Consider the following 21,966-nt stretch of genomic DNA (forward strand, 5'->3'; position numbering starts at 1 on the left):
CACTCCTGGGTATTGGACACTTGACATGGTCTCCGAGTACAATTTTCCGAATTTTCATCGTTCTATTTGCATGATGGAACGTTTTTTCCCTATCATTTGTATCAAGCTTCCGTAACATCTTGGTGGCAATGTTAGGTTAGTAGATGGAGGGTATCATCGTGCGTACAAATTGATAGCTTGTTTGCATCAGTAATCTTAGTCTATTCAGATCCATTCCTAGTTGATGATGTGGGGTTAATGAAGTGGAGAGTTCTCGACTTTGCGTGACCATGACATGAGCACCATGTGTTCAGTGTACTGCTCATGCTCTCAAGCCCTTCTAATGGTCGAATACTCAAGTCCTTTAACTACTTCAGTTCTTCAATACAAGAACACGACACATTAAATCTGATAATATCGAAGTGCCCCGGATGTTCAGAGATGCTTATCTGCATTTTTGTAGAGAATACAGGAGCATTAACTGAATGTGTGTTCTTGGTCTATTCAAGAAAAGGTACAAAATGAACGGCACCCCATTCTAAGATGTAAAGAGTCCTACAAGACCTTGCGATAGATGACGACTCTCTGCATCCATTTAGTAGCTGTATCTAAAAGCCATATCTTGCTTCTCAGTGTGATCAGAATCCACACTGACGCCAACTTGGCACCCATTACTGTCCATAGGTTCGTCCATGTCCATAATCGCCTCTCTGTTCCGATTACTGATCTTCGCAGTCATGTAGTACACAATGTAGCAAATGATTAGGCAACAAAAGCTGACCACACTTGTGATGCATCCTTTGGTATACCTTGGCGCGTCTTTCTTCTGCCATAACTGTGGGCCCACAATGCATCCTATAGTGTAGAAGATGAAGAAGACTGCGCTAACCACAGATTTCTTGGTGTTTCCTTTGACATTCGATGCCATGAGGCCAACAGTGACGGACAGGGGCGGCGCAGTGGATCCAGCAAACCATGTGCTGACCACGATGCCCCAACTATTGCTAGCAGGTAGAAGCAGTAGAAGTAATGTGCCCATCATTGGCATAGCAGCGACAAAGATGCCGATGAAGCAGCGGGTGTTAGGTCGAAGTGCAGGACCTAAGGCACCTACCCAGACGAGCGCGAATGATATCGCACCGCCTGGTAGTCCAACAAGCATTGTTCTGAACGGCGTGAAGCCGAAGCCGCTGATGACGAGAGAAGAGAACTTGACGATTGGTGTTGGGAGGGTGATGAACAGTGCCATGAGTGCATATAGGGCGGTCCGCGGGTCGGTCAACGCTTCCTTCAGTTGTGCTACGTCGAAAGAGGATCGGTCTCGTGTCGCGCGATCAACTGCCAGTCGCTCAGTTGCGATGTTTCGTTCTCGCTCGTTTAAGAACCATGCGGTCGTGGTACTGCGAGGCATGAAAATCATGAAGAGTATGCCACAAGTAACAGTAAGACCACCGCAAACGAGGAAAAGAACGCGCCACGATGCAAGAGCCATGTGAGCGCCACCAATGCAGTACATCATAACTCCGCCAACGATTTGAGAGATACCGAACATGGAAACCCATGTGCTATATTCATTAGCCTAAGACCACGCATTGTCGTTTTGGGGAACATACGCGATTCTCACTGGGTGCTCACTACGTTTATACCAGCCACTTGTAATGATCATGAATGAGGGGGCAACAGCTCCCTCCGTGAAGCCTAGGAAGAATCTTGCAGTTGCCAGCCCCGGCCAGTTTTGCGTAGCCCCAAGGCTTATTTCGCATAAACCCCAGAGAATGCTGTCCATTGCAACATGATCAGACTGCCGTTCTAATATGTTTGTATCTTCTTTGAAAGATCACTTACACTGTTATCCCAACGAACAGGGTGATTGGGAATCTACTCATCATGTATGCTGCAGGATACTCGGAGACAAACTGGCCGAAGTAGAAGAGAGAAATAGCCCAGGAGAACTCTGTACCGGAGAGTTGAAGATCGTCCGAAAGACCAAATACCGCTGCATAATTGATACTCTGTTTATCAAGGTCTACTTACGTTAGTTTATTGCAACATGTATCCCACGAAAACTTACATTGAAAAAAGTATACAAGAGCCATGAGCGGAAGAATCACGCGGTCGAGCTTTCTCAACACTGCCTTCTCCTCTACTGGATCGATCTGGTAGGCGACTGCAAGCTCTTGGCCTTCTTTTGTGGTCGAGATCTCAACCTGCTCATCTCCATTGGACTTTACGATGTCTGTCATGATGATGAAAGTGATGATGAGAGAACCGAAAGCAACTAATTGAGGCTTTCGAGATTGCAATGGATTAGGAAATGTCACTGCTTTGGAAATTTAGAATACTACTTCGGCCATGGTCTTATTAAATACTAGAAAATGGTCTATGCATTTAGGTGTATTAACACCCTTGCTAGAATGTGGTTGAAAGAATGGAGACCCCATGGGGAAGAATTTTGAAAAGGTGTCGAGTGTCCGCCGGATGTTGAGGCCACGGTTTTTGGCGTTTCCAAACAGCGCCGGATGTGCAAGCCGACACCTGAGTAGTGAATCGAGCATCCAGTGCCCCACGGATGTTGACACCGCAGACCAGTAGGTAACCCAGCAGAAAGAAGGCCTGCCGGCTACAAATAACATAAAAGAGGCTGATGCCAATATTGAATTTTTAGTTAGGCAACTTCACTTATCATTACCCAAGTGCATACCAAACCACTTCGCCATGGCGCCTGCGAGAATCGAAGCAGAAGAGTCAGCCATCGATGTTCGAGGACCACGCTCAACTAATCGTCCAACTATCTACCTTCTCGAACAGTTTCCTGAGGAAGCCATCCTCCACAGTCAGAAACTTTTCAACACAGTCCTACATGATGACCCCGAAGCTTTAAATTGGCAAGCGAACGCTGATGCTATACTCGTCCGCGAAAAGCCCATCTCGGCTGAAGCTGTACATGCTGCCAAAAGATTGAGAGCAATTGGAAAGCAGGGAACAGGCATTGATATCATCGATCAAGTTGCGTGCGAACAACGAGGGATTGCTATTTTGAATACTCCTGGTGTCAATGCGCAGTCGGTCGCTGAACTCGTTCTGAGCTTAACCATGGCTGTTGCTCGACAATTACGAACCATATCAGTCAAGCAGGCAGCCGGGTCAGAGGTGCGAAAGGAACACTGCTGCGGTAGAACAATGACTGGTAGAACGATTGGAATTGTAGGCATGGGCAACATCGGTTCAGCGGTCGCTCGAATATTCAGAGGAGCGTTTAATGCATCCATCTACGCTTGCGACCCCTTTGCCCCAGAGGATGCTTGGAGTGATATTCCTCATAAAAGAGTCCAAGATTGGGCAGATATGTTAGCTCATGTCGATGTCCTAACCCTGCACGTTCCCTTGACTGCACAAACACGGGGCATGGTTGGCGAATTGCAGTTCAAGAAAATGAAGCGTGGAGCTATTCTTATCAACGTAGCACGAGGTGGCATTGTGAATGAAGATGATCTCATACAAGCTTTGGAGAGCGATTCGATTTTTGGAGCTGGTCTAGATTGTCACAAAGAAGAACCGCCGACTCTTGACCGATATGAAAGACTTTGGGCGAGAGGAAAAGTCATTAGCACTCCACACATTGGAGCAACCACAGCTGAAACCCAAGTCCTGACGGCAACCACAGCGTTGAATAATGTAGCTAAATATTTAGATCTAGGGGAGCGGAGATAGAGTTTACGATCAGAGTGGGGTAGAGCTTTCATAAGGGAAATCGATCAAATTTGGGTATAGGTCCTATTATGTAATGAATGCAATGGCTTGAAAGCGCCTGGCCGCACTCTCAACTTGACCACCACACCTACGTCTCGTACCAGAGGATGGGGTATTTTAATCATGCTCGAAGAACCTCCCGCAAAACGAACAAGGAGGTCTGCTTCACGTGGAGAAGCAGCGCGAACATCACAAGCGTACTTGACCCCAACCTCAACAGAATGCTTTGGAGAGACTGAACATTGTAGATGTACCTCCTGTAGAGAACGGAAAATTAAATGCTCCGGTATCCAACCGTGCCGTTATTGCTTGAAGAGACAGTTCGAATGCATTTTCCCTGAGAACGTTCGAAAGAAGATGTACTCAGTAGCGTAAAGTAGTCCTCTCCCCAGGTCCAATTCATTCTTCTCATGGGTTCCAGCTATGTAGAAGATCTGGAAAGACTGGTTTCCTCTATTGAGGAACGAGAGAACTCAAATATCGCAATACAGCCGGAACGAAGCACTGTGCCTTCCAGTCCCAGTCCTGTTGATCAGGAAGGACTCACTGAGACTGGGGGAAGTTCGCAAGCATCTCGTTAGTGGATATCCGAGTGCTTCTTCTTTTTCTTAATTATATCTAAGCGTTTACCAGCGATCCTCATGGACTCTACAATGTCCTCAAGCGTTCACTTTGGTTCGAGAATCCGAGGATTACCCACAAACCTAAATACCAGCATTCAAATCGCGGCGAGCCTACCAACGGAAAGTCCTGACAACGTCTACAATCTCGAACCTGATGCATCAAAAGTTCTCCACAATTTAGAAAACATTGACTGGCCGAGTGAAGAGCAAGCCCATGATTTACTAAACACTGTACTCGCCTCAATTGGACGGGTGCAGCACCTCATAGATCCACGGGCCTTTTCTGACAGACTATCCAGCTTTTATGACGGTTTTCCTGCTCAAAATGTATCTGATGATCTTTGGTACGTTGAGATGCTGATGGTATTCTCGCTTGGCGGCCTTCTCCAAGGAAAGCTGAAAGAAGGATCATCCTTTCCTGGTGCAGACTACTTCCTAGGGGCTATCAATCGTCTCCCATCACTCTGCACTTTGCGCAACGCAGATACTCTCGCAGTGGAAATTATGGGCCTGTTTGTTTTCTTCCTCCAATGCTCAGACCGTAAGGACGACGCCTATGTATACGTGAGTACTACGAAGGTATATTCTATGTCTCCAGCTAAATCTAACATAACCAAACAAAGGCCGGCGTCGCACTGAGATTGGCCTTATCTAACGGCCTCGCTCGCGATAAAACGACACAAGCTATGCCACGATCGCAGAAGACTCATCGCAACCGATTATGGTGGACAATCTACATGCAGGAGAGGTATGTTGTTTTCATCGAGATAGAGCATGAAACTAAAGGATGTAGACGATTGGCCGCCGCAACTGGGAATCCGATTGGGGTCAGCGATGATGATATAACTGTGCCACTACCTACAGACTCGCCTGGCTTCTATTCGACTATGGCGTTGAATCTGAACATCCAAATTGCCAGAATAACTGGCAAGATAATTCAGAGTACGTTACACTCGTTAAAATCCCGATTCTAGTCTGACCATATCTACGATAGGTGTCTATAGCCACAAACCGACGTCTGAGAGAAGATATTTGAGACGTGTTCAACATATCTTGTCAGAGCTTGCGCAAATATGGAAATCAATGCCCTCAGAATACACTCTCAACTTCTCGCAACCTCTCACGGTAACTCGAACTAGAGCAACATTGCATTTAATGCTTTTTCAGGTATTATGGTAACCGTTGATTACAGGATCCAGTCTAATGGTTGTTCTAGGCGATGGCACTGACTACAAGGCCGATTCTTCTCCATTTGGCGACCTCTAAGTCGAACGGCATGAACATAGATGCTTTATTGGCTGATACATCACCTTTGCAGAAGCTATCAGCTACTTGCATCGAGGCTGCAGGTCGGAGCCTTGATATGCTGCTTGCGCTCCGACAACAAGGCTTGTTAGGTAATTCGTAGACGCCTCATAATCTTCAAGGCTGACAATTGAAATAGCAAAGTTCGGATTTTTCGATCTTGACGCAAAGGTTTCGAGTGCTTTCGTCTTTGTGCTTGTCGAAATTGTATATTCGGCAAAGAAGCCAGGTGCGGGTGTACAGGGGATCGGTGGGGCGATGCACATTCTTCGATACCTCTCCCAAAGTGGTAACAAAGCAGCTACCAAGAGGCTTGTCGATGTGGAACAAATGTGCGAACACTTAGACATCGCTCTGCATTCTTCAGTGGAGAGACTTTCAGTAGGGCGTTGTGATCACAGTGCTCAACGGGCAACACCGACAGTACCTTTGGAGGCCACACCCGGCTTGTCAAACACCGGCCCTCCTGAGCTTGATCTTCCGGGCACGACGGTTTCCATGGAACCCATCGAAGGGACAGACTGGAGACTATCACTGTCTTTGCCTCATACTTCTCTTGACTATCTTGAGGGAATGGACATGAATAACCATGACTTCAATGACATGAATCTTGATGACTTCAACCTAGACTTCGGCGGCAATTTTATGTTCACAGGAGCAGACTCAACGGATTGGGAAGAATTCGAAAAGCAGATAGCTCGACCATCATGATATACTACAATCTAGGACGTCCCATTCTTTGAAGAAGTCTTCTCCAAACTTCTCAAGAGTGCAGAATTCGACTTTCCACCCTGAAGCAGCAGGCCTACGTCTTGTGCACCAACAATCCACTTCGCCCCAAACTCATTGATGACCCTTTCTAGTATGTCAGGGCGATGATACAGACCTGCAATTCCCATCAACTTTCCATGTTTCTTCGCTGCATTGCCGACCTTCTCCAGAGCGTCCAGGAACGCCGGCGCATCCCAGTCTCCCAATGTACCAATCTCTGAGGCCAGATCGTTGGAGCCGACAAGTAATACATCACAGCCGGGAAGGGCCGCGATATCATCAACAGTTTCCAGAGCATCGGCCGTTTCAACCATAATGAATACTGTAGACCCTATGGCGTTCATCTCCGTGGTAATGGTGTCCACAGGTAATGGTGCGAACTCGAACTGAGGGAACCCAGCACTGATGGATCGTTTCCCCAATGGCGCGTATTTCGATATGCGAATAGCGCGTTTTGCGTCCTCTGAAAACATGAAAGATACAGCGTTAGCTCTGCATTACTTTTCAATGCAAAGGACGATCCAGCCGCCACGTTTACATACCGACTCCGTGGATATGTGGTATAATCACGCCCATCGCACCAAGATCCAACACTCTCTGAATGAATCCATCACCACATTGATGAGGCACCCGAACAAATGGAGTAATCCCTGCCGAGTTGGCTGCTATACAGAGCTGATTTGCATCCTTGATTGTAAGGGAGGTGTGTTCGATATCGATAAAGAGGGAGTCATATCCGGCTGATTTCGCAATGTGCACAATCGAAGTGTCGGGGGTGATCTTTATGCCGAATGCAGTGCAGATGCGGTCGTTTGATGCATTCTTAAGAAGATTGTTTGGGGCGATGGATGGGGGAGTGGGTGTGAGTGTCTGGGATGGCATGGTGAGTTATTGTTGAACAATTGCGAAAGATATTAGATTGTTTGGTCTGTGTATTTGTGCTCAGCATGTTGGTTGCGAATGTCTATTTGAGTGGTTACTTTATCTAGTATGTTTTGTCTTGCATTCACTAGACGAAATGGTCGGCCACGGATGTCGAAGCCGCACTTCGCTAGATCGCGGCTCGATGCGCCGCACCTACGGTGAACCTTCAACGCTACGTTTTGACAGTCGTGCTCGACCCATGGCTGGAGACTTGAAGAGTTTCACATGGAGGATCTAAGAAGATGGATTTAAGTTGGAGTCCGGACAAATAGTACGAGCCGCGGTGTAGGCAGCATTTCTCTCATGCTACAAATGATCGTGCGTTTCTAATATACACGCCTAGGAAGAAGTCCTTATTTAATACCGCCATAGAATCGATTGCAAAAAATACCGATAAGATTGCGAGGGACACTGAATGAATCTGAAAACCACGCCATTTTCTCATCATTGTCTAAGAGCGTATGCCATAATCTCAATTCCTCATCCTGTCATTTCTAAGGTGGCTAACTTATGTTATGAGTAGCCCGAAAAAAATACGTCAAGCAAGTACAGTACCTCGTCTTGCGTATGGTCTCAGGCGGGCGAGAAGTTACACGATCAATCAAATCATAATCTTGCACAAGTCATTTGATTGGGGCATAAACACTGTGTACATAAATCGTATCATCTGAAGTACCTAGGTACGAGGTGTTGGGTAGAACATGCACTATGATAGATTGCGACTAGCGCTAGTGTTGACATGTGGGAAGCACGAGCTCGAAGCTTTCATCTGAGCTCGGAGCTCCAGATGACGTCTGTGAATGGTCACACAAAGAGCGGATCCGACTTAAACAACACCATGACCGCATCGTGAACCCCCGCATTTTCTCCACATCCGTTTCTCTAGTTATTACTCCAAGATACCCCTTTCTTATTTGTTTTCGTATTTTCCTTATAACCAGTGTTGAGGCGATGTCTCATCGGGAAGCACCCACCATGACTTACGTCTACAATTCGCAGCTGGTATGATTTGCCTCGGCACATTCACATGAAGACAGTCGCGCTCACAAACATGTTAGGATGCGTTCACTCTATACCACATTGTACAGGAAGAGTCGTCACCCCAAGAGAGTGGCATTGGCCCTGCTCTACCAGCTCTAGGACACGCAGTATCAGGAGCAGCCGGAACCGCAATCTCGAAGCTCATCACCTATCCGCTCGACCTCGTCATCACTCGACTTCAAGTTCAGAAGCAATTCCAGACAGAGGACCATAAGGAGGCGAACTACAAGAATTTCCAGGATGCAGTTGAGAAGATATATGATGCGGAAGGAGGCATAAAGGCGTTCTATACGGGTGTTGTGCCGGAAACGCTGAAAAGCGTCACCGACAGCTTCTTGTTCTTTTTGGCATATACGTACGCCAGACAAAGAAGACTAAACTCGCAAGGGACGCGCAGTCTCTCCGCGCTGGATGAGATTGGTGTTGGGGTCGTCGCGGGAGCATTCTCAAAGTTCTGGACAACACCCCTCCAGAATATCGTTACTAGAAAGCAAACTGCTGCGATGGTCGCAGCGCGTGACCCCTCGGCCACAGCATCGCCAAATCTCAGTCTGAAAGATATAGCACTACAAATTCGAGAAGAGAAGGGATTGCAGGGCTTCTGGTCTGGGTATTCGGCCAGTTTGGTGCTGACTCTCAATCCGTCAATAACTTTCCTGCTCCACAAGGTGCTTCTCAGACTTCTGGTACCTCGAGATCGCCGACAGGATCCAGGCGCGCGAATCACCTTTCTCCTTGCCGCCATTAGTAAAGCTCTTGCTTCCACAGTCACATATCCCTTCTCACTCGCGAAGGCACGGGCTCAGGTGTCCTCGCAAAAGCCGGCTCAACCTACCGGGCCTACCTCCGAGACCGAGAAGCCAGCGGCCGCACTCGACCCGTTGACAGTGAAAGCCAGGCAGCGCACCGTTTTCAGCACCATTCTGCGCATCGCAAAGACGGAGGGAATATGGGCGCTGTATCAGGGCCTTGGCGCAGAGGTAGTCAAGGGCTTCTTTTCTCACGGAATCACTATGCTAATGAAAGATCGCATCCACGCCGCGATCATCAACATCTACTACCTAATCCTGAAGTCGATGAAGAAATACCCCAGCCCCGAAGAATTGGCCAAACAGGCATCAACACAGGCCCAAGACGCGTATGAGCAAGGCAAAGAACAGGCTGGCGAGGCCTACTCGAGGAGCGTCGAGGCCGCAGGCAGTGCAGCAACCAAGGCGCAGGATGTTTTGGCAAGCGCTGCCACGCAGACCAAAGATGCACTTGACAAGACAGCGAAAAGTGTGGCGGAAGAGAGTTCCAAGGTTATCAAAACATCAAAAGCGTAACGATCTGGCATGAGCCGTTATTGCCAGAACTCTCGTGCTAGAAGATACATAAATTGCTATATTGAGCAAATCAAGTACTACTGTAAAGTCTCCAGAACATAAGATGCTCTCTCACTCGTTAAAGTATCCTGGTCACTAGTACAGCCTGGGGATACCGACCCTATCAACAGTGTAGCGGACAGAAGAGCGGTGAGCTTTTTATGGGAGTGCCATCGCGTCTCTTGACCGGTGAACAAGGTGATGGCGGAGTGGCCGATTCGCTCCTGCTCTGACCCTACTCCTGGAGGCGAAGAGTACGTGCTTGGACGATAGGGGCTCCATCTGGTGGGTAGTGGAATCGAACGTTGAGAAGACGCCATTATGTTGCTAGGGGCTGTGTTTATCTTTCTTGTATTCAGCTCAGCCTTGTACCACATCGCAACCAATTGCTGTGACTACGAGGTTATTTGCTTTTCCCAGTTCGAATCAACTTCCATGGCAGGCAAGCGCCAAGTGTTTCCGCCAAATCATGCCTTTTCTATTTCGTTCGAGATTGTGAATGTCCATGGAAGTTCGACTTGAGCAGCGGGCTCACACAGGCGAGTCGCTTGGTTCTTTCCAAGCTGAATGTCAACCACCAGGAGTAATATGCAACCTATCTATGATGCACTCTGCTTAAAGCTATAGGAATCATTAACGATTCTGGGACTCTAGGCATATTTGATTATTGCATATTGTAGGCTAGTAAAATGCTCGCAAGTTTGAAGCATATCTATTGAATCTTGCATGTGGTGGACTCCGGGGTTTAGCTGTGCTACAAATTAAAACTGTTTTATACGCTACAGCATACTGACCTCCGCAGCGCCTCGTCGGCGAGTTTGTGCTTCAGCCTTACAGTATTACTCCGCGTAACAACAGAGTTACGGCAACCTAAGTTGCTCAAGCCGATGAGAAAGCATGGAGAAAAGGGCCTGTCAATGTAGAGATAGAATGTGGCCGAGTTGGGTTTAAGTTTTGCAAGTAGTTGTATTGGCCGCGTCGACCAGTGAACGAACGCGCAGATCAGAGTAATAAGGAGATTGGCTGTAACCATACATGCGAAGTAATTTGTGTATCTTCAATCATGCACATATATTAATGACCCTGTGGCTTACTTCGCCACGTAGGACCCGGGCATGTGGGAGGTACGGTATCGCACCCTCCCAGCGATATCGAAAGCAAGATATAAGGATCATTCCCAGATCTTTTTTCCTTTCCGTATGTTTCATCTTTTAAGCAATTAACGGGCAATACTTTAACAAGGTACAGTCGAATACTCTGTTACTATGGATTCGACACAACCGGAGAGCCCTGCTGGACAGACTACGATTTTTGAAAGAATCGAAAGGATAATGAGGGACGCGTTGGGTTACGTGCCTCCGATTTCATACTTGCCCTACAGGGAAGTTCCACGAGAACAAAGATTATTTACATGGGAAACACCCGCAGTTGGTGCTTATAGAATCGGAAGATTGGAGGAAGACGCAGAGAATCTGATACAGGCTATGCGATCGAAACAGTCCTTCTGCGCAAGCTGTATAGTGGTCAGTCGAGACATTACTCTTTTGTGCCGAAATATGGACGAAAACCCTGAAGCAGTTTGCACCTTTGTATGGACTGTTGTTCTGGAAACCCTTTTGGAAGCGGTCGAAAAGGCTGCCAATTTTGTACGTTGATGACTCGGAGACTATTTGCCAGAGACCGATCGATCACTGTGTCTCGCAGAGGAGTCAAAAACGCATTGGCTTGCTGTGGACAAGCTTCCAGCGAGCAAATTTCAACGGCCGCATCTGAAAACATACAGGAACTGCGGGAATTTACCCAGTCTCATTCAGGAGCTACTGTTGGAATGATTGTAGAGCCTTTGGATTACGTTTTCACCGAGAAAGGAAAACGTTTCGCCAGAATGCGCTTCACGCCTCTTCAAACCAGCCTAGAGACGTCTCAGCTAGAAGAACTACTATCCGTTGATTTGCAAGAGGAACTCAGCGTTACTATTGACGTTTTTGCAACATCAGGTCAGTTGTATGTTCAACAGAGAAAATTTCACGTGATACTGACAGCCTTTCAGAAGAAGACTGCTTATTCAAAAACATACGAGCAGGCCCTATCAACGTGAATCCGGACTCTGATGAAAGTATATTGTGGGCAAAATCTATGCTTCATAGATGTAGCAACGAGCATCCGGGTTGTCCTAACGACAAACCTGTTCCACTGCCTACCCGCGTGGTCGAAATAATGGAGAATGGAAAACTCAGGCTCGCTACTAAACAGCCTAATGCCTTATATGCTACCTTGAGCTACTGTTGGGGTGGGCCGCAACGTTTCCAAACGACAAAAGAAACGCTATCAGCGAAGAGCAAAATGTTTGATATTGACGAGCTACCCAAAACGTTGCAAGATGCTGTTCTATTGACCCATAAACTTGGAATGCGTTACATTTGGATCGATTCCTTATGTATCATTCAAGATGATGAGGAAGACAAATCGAAGGAATTGGCTGATATGGCGAGGTATTACAGTATGGCGCATGTCACTATATGTGCTGGCGATAAGGACTGTACTACAGGTTTCCTTGCACCACATAGTGGTTGTGAGGACCATCCGGAATCTGATATACCAAAGGATCTGTTACGGCTACCTGTACTTCATCTGTCTGATGAAGATTCCGTTGAAATAACGACTTTGCTATTCAGGCCCAAGAATACCCACATCCGGCGAGCAGACCCCATAGAACGGCGAGCATGGACCTTTCAAGAGCGTATATTATCACCGCGCGTTCTTTTCTACGGATTTGACCGCAGTCTTTGGCAGTGCACCTTCGAGATCAATGGAAATGGAGGAATTGAGGACTGGAAACGCCCTAAGCAGGACGTCAACCCTTCCGACAACTTCGAACCTTCCGGCAATTTCGATTATCAAAAAATTCGCGTGGCGTTGCTGCAAGGCCAACTTGCAGCAGAGGGCAAGGAAGTGATCGATCTCAGTCAGCTACGAAAGCTGTGGCACTACTCAGTCGAAGAATACACCTGTCGCGCACTTACAAATCAAAGCGACAAACTACCAGCAATATCAGCACTTGCGTCTCGGTTCGGCGAGATCTTTCAGGAGCCATCATATGCTGGCCTATGGATAAATGATCAAAAAGATCTTATCTCACAGCTTCAATGGTCCACATTTCCTCAACTGGGATTCATACCCTCGCACTCGGGCGCACCTTCTTGGTCTTGGGCGTCGGTCACAAATAGAGTGACATACTCTAGAGCACCGTCAAACCCCATAGTCAACGAGGTCGAATTACACCTTCGATCAACTAAAACTGACGAACCCGATGCTTTACGCATCTACGCACCAATCATCACGTTTGAGGGAATCACGTTTGAGGGAGGAGGAAAAAAAGTGATAGAGCTTTTACTGCGGAAGGAATATGTTTTTCCTCGGTCCAGCACGTCAGACATATCAACTTTTGTCGACAATCTTGCTCATGAAAATCAATCCTTAGGCAGTCCGACCATACCGTCAAACAAAGACTGGACCGTGCCACCAGGAAGCGCCCTTTTGATTCTTGCGGTAGCACTTAAGGAAGACCGCAATAGAATAGTTGATAAGTTTCAAGCAAATGAGGTAAACCTTTGCGGGCTTGTTATTGCTCCAGTGGGCGAGGAAACGGTTGCTGTACAACAGGAAGTCGAAGGAATGGGGCAGGAAAGGGAGAAGAAATGGCAGCGCGTAGGCCAGTTCAGTGAGATCGATGGAGCACGAATGCCTGGGGCAGTTCGCTATGTAATGGATAAGTCAAATAAAGAGTGGGTGTACATAGTATAGATGTTATTCCTACGAGTACGGTTGGCGAACGTCTTAGTTATTCATAGCGAGGATATATTGTAATTTGTATATGTATATGTAAGAATCAACCAAAGTGCTTTCATTTCATCAACAAGTTGAACATTTGCACGGTTAATACCACTGACTGTATCAGTGTATACTGTAAACTGTAAACTGCAAATCAAGGGAGCAGAGTGACTCAGTGTTGATCACTTGATGCGCTGTACGGAGTATGATGTGGGTCATCGAGACAGGTCACATGTTTTGGCCTATATAGGACTAGTGTACACATCCAAACCAGTCTAGCGCACGTCCAGCAACCGGGCCAACCACGCCAGCGACCAACCACCCAAAGGAGGAAGGCTGGGCTTGTCACTTGGTTACTGTTCCTGTCCTGTGTCTGGTTGCAACAACAACACCGCAACCATTTCTACTACATTCACCCCTCGATATTGTTGTCGCTCACCACCCTCTCCCCCGCGCCCCCCGGGGTTTACTAACTACTAACCAGCGCAGGAACAGCATTATTCGACGAGTAAATTCATCCAGGAAGAGCCATACGGCAGAATAGGAGCACTCCCTGAGCGCATGATCGCTGTCAACACACCGCATGCACCAAAAGTGAAACAGTGACACTCTGGAGGCAAAAGCGGGCACAAACCACCCACGACAAGGACCACCAGGACGAATCCCAAATATACTCGGACTCGATAGACTCGACAGAAATTGTCATCGCAACTTATTCGCTCTCAAGTCCAACACTATCGTCGTCTCGTTGTCACCCCGCATCCCCGATCTGCATTTTCTCCTAGTTCTTTCCGCCTGACCCTGTCGCATTTCCCACACTGCCATTATGGCGGTAGGCGACGCCCCTTCCTCGCCACCGAGCGGCGGTTGGGCCAATATGGAGGAGGAACTGTCCTACTACAAGTCGCAATACGAGACACTCGAGGTGGAGCTACAGGAGTTCCAGACCTCCAGTAAGGAGCTGGAGGCAGAACTAGAGAAGGACGTGGAGGAAAGCGAAAAGCGGGAACGGCGACTGCAAGAGAAGGCCGAGAAGTTGGGATTCGAGGTCGATGAGTGGAAGGTTAGTCCACTCCCAAATTTTGCCTACCCCCTGTACGCACTCTGCTGCGGGGGTGCCTACAGCGAGTTGAGGGATTTACAGCATCTAACGAGATCCTACAGACAAAATATAAACAAAGTAAGACTGAGGCCAACAATGCGCAGAACACTCTCCAAAAGGAGATTACTGCTCTGCGTGACGGCCAACGGAACTTGCAACTGAAACTGCGGGATACGGAGGTCCAGAATGACGATTTCGAGCGACAAGCGCGCAACCAGTCTTCGTCGCTTGAAGACCTCGAATCGAAGTACAACGTAGCTATTGAGCGATCGGTCATGCTGGAGGAAGAAATCAAGATTGGAGAGCAGGAGCGAGAAAACTTGCGAATCCAGTGCCAACGACTTCGGGACGAGCTCTCAGACCTGAAGATTGAAGCCGAAATCCAACAAGAGAAGTTGCGCATTGCTCAAGAAACCATTGAAGTTCACCATCAACGCAAAACCTCACAATTGCTCGCCAGCGATTCACTTCGCCCTCGTTCACCTATTTCAGACACGGCGACCTCCGCAACCGACATCTCCTCTCCAACAGCCGCCTCTACACCGCCGAGCTCAAAGACGGGCAACTTGCGCACTGATGCTACTCCGCCATCCCCGCCTTTGTCGGACGCATCCATCACCGCCCGTGCCGTGCCATCGACGCCTATGCCTGTCCGAAAGGGATCTATTGCACTCGATCCGACCAGCACGCCGCGCCCCGGTATATACCAGACTCGTCCTCCGCGACACTCCCGAGGACCCAGCGTCGCCGTGTCGACAAGGAGCGCCGCCAGCGGACGCACCACGCCTTCGATACGCACCACCGCGCCTGTACGATCAAGGCCAAGCATAAGTGGGTCGGCAGGCAATGCCCCGAGCGGCTTACCACGATCAGGATCGCTGTACCAAATCCGAGGGCTTATTGGAAAGATGCAGAAACTAGAAGAGCGCGTCTACTCCGCAAGGTCGAAACTTCCAGCACCAACGCATACCCCACCACGAGCGAGCCCGCGCAATGGAAGCGCACTGGGTCACTACATACCGAGTACCGTAACTGTAAGGAGCAACCGGAAGAGATCATCGCAGATCTCATCGGCCTCTGGTGTGGAATCTGGCGTTGGTCGATTATCATTTGGAGTTTCAGGACCGGCAAAAGAGCCAAGCAGCAGCCGTCCCAGCAGCCGCGCCTCTGCAGCCGGGCAAAGACCTGGTAGCAGAAGCAGTATTCGGACACCTCTAGGACATTATTCGACCGCTTCAGTCAGTGTCGTGGAAGGGAGAATACCCCGGCCTCGAAGCTCAATGAGTGGCCAATCATCACATGGCCATTCCCATTCGGTGTCGGTGGCAAGCTCGGTCCGCGATGGCGATGGAGATAGTGATGGAAACTCTGCGACACCAATTGCTCGCCGACTTACCATCGACCGGAGTAGTATTCCTACACCGAGTGGGCTACCGAGGCGGCAGAGCCAAGGACGAAGAACTAGCTCAGGTGTCGAGGGAGACATGGGTCCGCCACTCACACGGCCCAGGAAGATGAGCGAGATTGGGGAGTCTTATTAGAACCCCAAAACAGCGCAGCAGATTACGGAAGGCAGCAGCGGGAGCCTGCATGTCGATACGCACGTTTCATTTCTTCGGTATATGATTCGCATTCATGAACAGATACCCTTCTTCGCCGTTACTTAGGGTACACCCTTAATTATCTTCAACACTGGCCAGCATATGGACCTGGGCGTTTTTAACGACTGAGATGGAGAAGTGGGACTGGAAGGACTGGGACCGATATCCTAGAGACTAGCTCCTCCGCTGACTATGGGGGAAATTTTCTTTTGTTATTGCATTACTGGGGAGATGGAAGAATGAGAATTGAGAAGAGAGAAGAGAGAAGTGGAGATGAGAACGTGGGTGGAACAACTGCATGATACCTTTGATCGTTGCTTGTTTTTACAGCGTGCGAAATCACAAACACATACACATAACAAATCTATCAAAATTACATAAATCTATCCTCATGACCTGTGTAAACGAGAAATCATTGCAAGAGCCTAAACTTCTGCGAGTCGTGAATTGGAAATAGAAGTACCTATATACCAGCAAGTTACTATAAATTAATCGACGAAAAGGGGCATTCACATAAAGTAATCGAGCAGCAGCACCACTTGTTTTTTTTTTCTTTGCATGCATTATAAAATTAAATACATTGTCTAGTCAGTTAATATATCCACAAGACAGAGTAAGATAATAGTTGTGTTGGAATTTGCAAAATAGAAACATATTCAAGTTGTATTTCCTATCTCTCTCGTACTAACCATCAATCTAAGCAAAGAATAAAAACATTCAAATCCGAACATCTTACAAACATGATCTGACCATTCTCCAACCACTCCTCTATTGTACAATTAAAAAAAGGAAATTAGTATTTAAAAAAAATACCGACTCCATCCCATCTCGAACCTCAACCCACAGCGTCCAGAAAGCAGACTCATCTACCCAAGCAATCGAGTCCGCCTCCTCTCTACCTCAATTTCTTCCTCTATAATCGTAGCTGAATCAACGACGCCATTAGTCCTTCCTTTTACCTGAGTTACTAGAGTATGAACAGGTGCTTTTAGGGTTAAGCAAGGCCTAGTTAGGTACTTTCCCAAGCGTCGTTAGACCTACGTGCGAAGAGACAGTTCGCAATGAACCCTACTCGTGATGGTTAATCTAATTAGTCTTGAAACCAAATCGATCCCTAGCTATTCACCATTCGATTTGTTTCGTTCGTTTCCCCTCTGCAATGAAGTCCTCGCTCATGGCAGGGCTGAATCCCCATCTGCGCCGGCGAAATCCCAGCGCGGTGGAATCGAGCATCTGCCACAAGAATGAGAGAACGAAAGAAACTTGGGAAGATTGTATGATGATGATGTCTATGATGTGGGTCTGAAAATAGACTTTGTTGTATTCAATGTTGGCAACGGAAGTATGAATTGATATTTGTGTACTGAGCTTGGGCTTTCATGGGACCAGGCGAGGGCAAGCTGCAATATACGAGTCGTTCTTTTATAATTTTTTTTTCAATATACTCTAGGCATCGTATTTCGTCTTTCAAGGTTCGGGATATAAGTTGTCGTCCATAGTGGACGTCGTTGATATGGTAGAGCATACCATGCGGAGGAAATGCCGGGAGCGTTGATTGGATGGATTAGCATAGTTAGTTGGATTGTAGAGTACCATGCAGATGTAAAGTGTAAAGTCGGCTATGGTAAGGTAATGAGTGAGTAAAGGTCGATGCTCCAGAAGAGCGAAAGCAATTAGTTGAATACAAAGAAAGATAAATATTAATTATCGTTGCGATGGACTGAGATCGGAGTAAATGCAACACGCATTGGTCTAGACATGAACAGCGTATACGCGTACCTGCAGGGCCGACCACAGTTCAGAATGGTATAATGAAAATCGTGGGGCATGTATGCAAATCAAGGGTTCAAATCATTCGACTTCGGAGTGTTTTTTCCCCTTCTTCTCTGCGGTTAATGAAGCAGGTATGGATTAGCCTGCAGAGTGTTCCGGAGCGAACGAGAGACAAGCAACAGCACAGGCCGGACATAACCCCTTAGTTAGTTAAGTGACACAGCTAAACGTTTGGCTGTAGTGTTTCTGTAGTTCAGCCCAAGTTCGAATCCACCGTACACCCGCGCGGGAGTGTTTTCTTACTGCTGTCAACTGCTCACGGCAGGGACGCGAGAGACGCAAGTATCGTACGATTCTTCCATCATATCGCACGTTCTCTGCACCCTTCAACCCCAGATTTTCCCACACCTTCAAAGCTTCAAGCTATGGCCCGGTCCGCGTCCCTGGATTTCGGAATTGAAATGGAGGGGTTCGATAATTATTTAAACAATTGTCGGAATCGTTTCTGCTACAATTGTTTGTTTGTTCGATGAAGATGAGGGAAAATGTGTATATCTTCTCACCTGGCCGCCCACCCCCCGATTCCCTTCGATCGATGCCACCACCACCCTCCCCCCCCCCCTTCGCTCGCTCGGCCAAGGAAAAACAGAGGGAAAAGGCAGGCCACGCACGGCTCATTCCCATCGCACACCGCCGCCACCCCCCACCACCCACTTACCCGCAACACGCACTCTCGCAACAAACGACAACTTTCGGAACAGTCGGGCAGCGCAATCCGCCCCCTTTTTCCCATTCCCTAGTGATGCTGCGCTGTCAATTGCCTTGCCTCATCCCGACCATTCCTTCGTATCCTCACACCTCACACATAGACAGGCAGACCTACACAGTAGGCAGGGGGAGGGAACCACGACGATGTAGACAAGGCCATGACAAGGCCCCCGGACATGCGCAACAGCAACACCCACAACCACCCAACCCACGAGTACAATGCCGAGCAACGATACGGAGAAAGGCAAGTAACCCATCGAGGAGGGGGCGAAATGTTTCCGCGAGTTTCGGAACGTGGATTGTGGGTGGCTAATTGATCATCTCACTTTTTCGCCGTTCGGAATGCCCAAAACAAAAAAAAAGTTGGGTTTCTTCCTATACGCGAACGCACGGGCCCCCAATGTGCGGAACGCATGCGGGCGTGCATACGGCGTACCGCGCTGTGTATGTATCCGGATGCATCCTTAATATTCGAAGAAGAGAGGGAGAAGGCTGGAGGAGACATTTGCGCTCAGCATTGATTGATCGTTATCGATCTGATCAATAGGTCGCTCTCTCTCCTTCTCTCTTTCGGTAGTGCGCGCTGCTGCGTGTAATCACCCAGATGCAAGACATAAGCAGATTGACATCACTCGAAACGTTTTGAGACATTTAGGTCCCCAACCCGCCAACATCTCGCAAAACCGCATGTAGTAACGACAGGTATCATGGCGGGAAGACGTTTCCAAACATGCGAAGATGATGCCCGGGGTTTCGATGATTGGGCGATTGTTTACATGGGGGTTTGTTTGTCTGTTTGATGATGGAGAACTAGATGGAAAGATGGAGAGATGCGACGGAGTCCGAGGCCGAGCTGGGGATCCGATCTGCCTGCCACACACAAACAGCGTGTAGAAGTTCCGAGTGGTGCTTATGGCAGATTATGGGGGAGCATGTTGCCGAATGCATGATGAAATGGAGTATCTACAATACTAACGACGGTGAGGGTGAGAATGGAGGTGAAGAGATAGAGGTAGGTAAGGTATACATGTTCGTTTCCTGTTGTCGGCGATTGTGGGGGTGGAGGTGAGGAGGATCGGATCGGAGGTTCTCGTTAGGTTGCTATGGTACGAGGTATGTGCAATTGGCTGAGTGAATCCTGCGAGTACCGATAGAGTTCCTATCTCCAACCCCAGAATCCTGTATAGAGGGGTAGGTATGATGAGTAAAGGCGCAATACGGAGTGAATTATGAATAATAGACGTTAAAGATGAATGGAACTATGTGATGTGATATGGGTTGAGGGAGCTACTGCATACATATGGACTGTTGGGAGAGGGGTAGATATCAACAAACAACCCGTTGAGGGGGAAGGGATGACTTCTCCTGTAGCTACATCACATCATGTCTTTCTTTCTTAGACCCCACGAGTAAGATCAAGATATAATACTTGCTGTGTGATACACAGATACATGATTGATTCCAAGTTGGGCGACTAGGGTGAAAGGAAGGGAACAGAAAAACATTGTTGGGGCATCTCGCAAGCCCAGACTAATGCGGCATGCCCCATCGCAGCCCCAACAACGCGCCGGCCCATTTCTGTCCCTACCGACTTGTCCCTTTCCAAGACTTGCTTGCGAGATTCGAGAATGTCTTCGTGTTTTTTTTTCTTTTCCTATTCTCTTTTCTTAATTACATTAAATTGGATCAAACCACTCATCTCATAACGTATTCTTCTTTGCCATTCTCTAACCATCTACATGACTCTCTAGCAACGAATCAACGCCCTAGTGGGAACGACAAGAAAAGAGCGGTGGCTACGGTTAGTAGTCTGCTCCATTTATCCTTTATGATATGAAGAATCCTACAGGCCTGGGGAGGATGGACAGGAGACATTTGTGTTGATCAAACGAGCCGCACACGTAACTCTTTCTTAGCCACTTGAACGACTCCATACATACATACATCTACTTATGATCATGGTCTTCTCCGTCATGCACACGAACATCGGAACGGCGCTCAACTCCAAGTACAATATCTATTCACTACCTAGTTACTGTAACGACTCCAATACCTCGACAGGCGGGTAGGAAAATAGAGAAAGGAAAAAAGAGTAATCAAGGGTCCCGTCCTACGCGGAAGTAAGCGTCTCGTTTCCCTGCAAGCCGCATCGGAAGCCGATGGATTTTCGATCCACAGAGCTCAGCACGCGCAATGACTGCCCTACAGCCCTTGTACCTATGTACCTTGCCCTAGCCCTGGCCTGTTCTCCCCCTCCCCTCAATTCAGAACTCTAGCTAGGTATTAGCTAGTTAGTCTGGTTAGTTACTGGCTACGTAGGTATTTTGCTGCAATGGAAATGGTGGGACCCATCGGCGACGGTGCGTGGATAGTCTATCCAACATCAAGTGTGCTCCAGGCTATGGCGGGCGGGACATTTCGGTACATTGATGTACCTACTATTGCAATAGTAATGATAATGAGAATAACAATCGGAACGGTGAGAGGCAAATTAGGTACATTGGTGTCTCATATAATCACCATCAATGGCTGCGAGAAGGGAGCAAGACACAAGTCCGATAGGGTAGATGATATGCTTCCGTCCAATCAATACAGAGAGATACAGATACGTAGACATCCAACATGCTTCTTCTTTCATTGCTCTTGGGGAGAAGACGATGCCATTATAGCGGCACTTGGGACATGTTTTAGTACCTGTGTAGTAGAAGCTCATCAAAGCCGTACTCTACGACGTACGACCAGAGGGCTGCTTGCTGCTCTACGCATGCGTTGGAGTTTCTAGAAGGAAGCCCATGATGGTGATTACGATGATGATGACGATTAGGACGAGAAGGTAAGAAGTGCTGAGTGGATGATTGCATGGTCTATTACCCCCTTCGGCATCGTGGGCAAATGCTCAAGCCCCGGCCTCAACAACAGCTTCGGGACGAGCTTGGGGTGCCCGTTCGTTCCCTTCCTCACCCTCCAATGCCTCCACCCCTAAGGCTTTCTCAAAAAAATTTAATACATCCCGATCTGCCCCTTTCCTTGCCTTGCTCTTGTTCTCCACTGGCTTCTTCCTCTTCTTCTGCTTGCTGCTCTACTCCTCCTCATCCTCCTCTTCCTCTCTTCCACAGTAGAAGTACAAGCCTCTA

At 48.0% G+C, this 21,966-nt stretch overlaps 8 protein-coding genes across 8 annotated transcripts; 6 read left to right on the forward strand and 2 right to left on the reverse strand.

The window, feature by feature from the left end:
* Positions 1-510: 510 nt before the first annotated feature.
* Positions 511-2,222, reverse strand: BU24DRAFT_476890 (MFS general substrate transporter; the record flags this gene model as incomplete). Its single annotated transcript, XM_033532948.1, has 4 exons — positions 511-1,544; positions 1,593-1,757; positions 1,825-2,005; positions 2,051-2,222. The coding sequence occupies 4 exons, from the start codon at positions 2,220-2,222 to the stop codon at positions 575-577; spliced, it is 1,488 nt and encodes a 495-aa protein (XP_033388182.1). The 3' UTR covers positions 511-574.
* Positions 2,223-2,694: 472 nt separating this feature from the next.
* BU24DRAFT_476892 (uncharacterized protein) lies at positions 2,695-3,690 on the forward strand (the record flags this gene model as incomplete). Its single annotated transcript, XM_033532949.1, has 1 exon — positions 2,695-3,690. The coding sequence occupies one exon, from the start codon at positions 2,695-2,697 to the stop codon at positions 3,688-3,690; it is 996 nt and encodes a 331-aa protein (XP_033388183.1).
* A 162-nt stretch (positions 3,691-3,852) lies between these two features.
* On the forward strand, positions 3,853-5,760 carry BU24DRAFT_341891 (uncharacterized protein; the record flags this gene model as incomplete). The annotated part of the gene is made up of 8 exons (XM_033523292.1): positions 3,853-3,926; positions 3,978-4,100; positions 4,151-4,305; positions 4,363-4,931; positions 4,976-5,100; positions 5,146-5,294; positions 5,347-5,519; positions 5,569-5,760. The coding sequence occupies 8 exons, from the start codon at positions 3,853-3,855 to the stop codon at positions 5,758-5,760; spliced, it is 1,560 nt and encodes a 519-aa protein (XP_033388184.1).
* A 619-nt stretch (positions 5,761-6,379) lies between these two features.
* On the reverse strand, positions 6,380-7,310 carry BU24DRAFT_386968 (2,4-dihydroxyhept-2-ene-1,7-dioic acid aldolase-like protein; the record flags this gene model as incomplete). The annotated part of the gene is made up of 2 exons (XM_033524948.1): positions 6,380-6,891; positions 6,971-7,310. The coding sequence occupies 2 exons, from the start codon at positions 7,308-7,310 to the stop codon at positions 6,380-6,382; spliced, it is 852 nt and encodes a 283-aa protein (XP_033388185.1).
* A 1,017-nt stretch (positions 7,311-8,327) lies between these two features.
* BU24DRAFT_431495 (mitochondrial carrier) lies at positions 8,328-9,718 on the forward strand (the record flags this gene model as incomplete). Its single annotated transcript, XM_033529874.1, has 2 exons — positions 8,328-8,354; positions 8,411-9,718. The coding sequence occupies 2 exons, from the start codon at positions 8,328-8,330 to the stop codon at positions 9,716-9,718; spliced, it is 1,335 nt and encodes a 444-aa protein (XP_033388186.1).
* A 1,304-nt stretch (positions 9,719-11,022) lies between these two features.
* Positions 11,023-13,759, forward strand: BU24DRAFT_476896 (HET-domain-containing protein; the record flags this gene model as incomplete). Its single annotated transcript, XM_033532950.1, has 3 exons — positions 11,023-11,403; positions 11,541-11,754; positions 11,808-13,759. 3 exons carry the CDS (start codon positions 11,023-11,025, stop codon positions 13,559-13,561), a joined length of 2,349 nt encoding a protein of 782 aa, XP_033388187.1. The 3' UTR covers positions 13,562-13,759.
* Positions 13,760-14,273: 514 nt separating this feature from the next.
* Positions 14,274-16,410, forward strand: BU24DRAFT_128027 (nuclear distribution protein nude). The gene is made up of 2 exons (XM_033520977.1): positions 14,274-14,651; positions 14,753-16,410. The coding sequence occupies exons 1-2, from the start codon at positions 14,415-14,417 to the stop codon at positions 16,229-16,231; spliced, it is 1,716 nt and encodes a 571-aa protein (XP_033388188.1). The 5' UTR covers positions 14,274-14,414; the 3' UTR covers positions 16,232-16,410.
* Positions 16,411-20,916: 4,506 nt separating this feature from the next.
* Positions 20,917-21,723, forward strand: BU24DRAFT_128054 (uncharacterized protein). The gene has a single exon (XM_033520979.1). The coding sequence runs from the start codon at positions 21,165-21,167 to the stop codon at positions 21,612-21,614; it is 450 nt and encodes a 149-aa protein (XP_033388189.1). The 5' UTR covers positions 20,917-21,164; the 3' UTR covers positions 21,615-21,723.
* Positions 21,724-21,966: the final 243 nt, after the last annotated feature.

Source organism: Aaosphaeria arxii (assembly GCF_010015735.1).
Source record: "Aaosphaeria arxii CBS 175.79 unplaced genomic scaffold BU24scaffold_2, whole genome shotgun sequence".
Lineage (NCBI taxonomy): Eukaryota > Fungi > Ascomycota > Dothideomycetes > Pleosporales > Aaosphaeria > Aaosphaeria arxii.

What these genes read in the sequence shown, in the direction of transcription:
- BU24DRAFT_128027 (XM_033520977.1), top strand. Translation starts at nt 14,415, where the DNA reads ATGGCGGTAGGCGACGCCCCTTCCTCGCCACCGAGCGGCGGTTGGGCC. An exon ending in TCGAGGTCGATGAGTGGAAG is followed by an intron (nt 14,652 to 14,752) that starts GTTAGTCCACTC and finishes GAGATCCTACAG; the next exon opens with ACAAAATATAAACAAAGTAA.
- BU24DRAFT_128054 (XM_033520979.1), top strand. Translation starts at nt 21,165, where the DNA reads ATGGAAATGGTGGGACCCATCGGCGACGGTGCGTGGATAGTCTATCCA.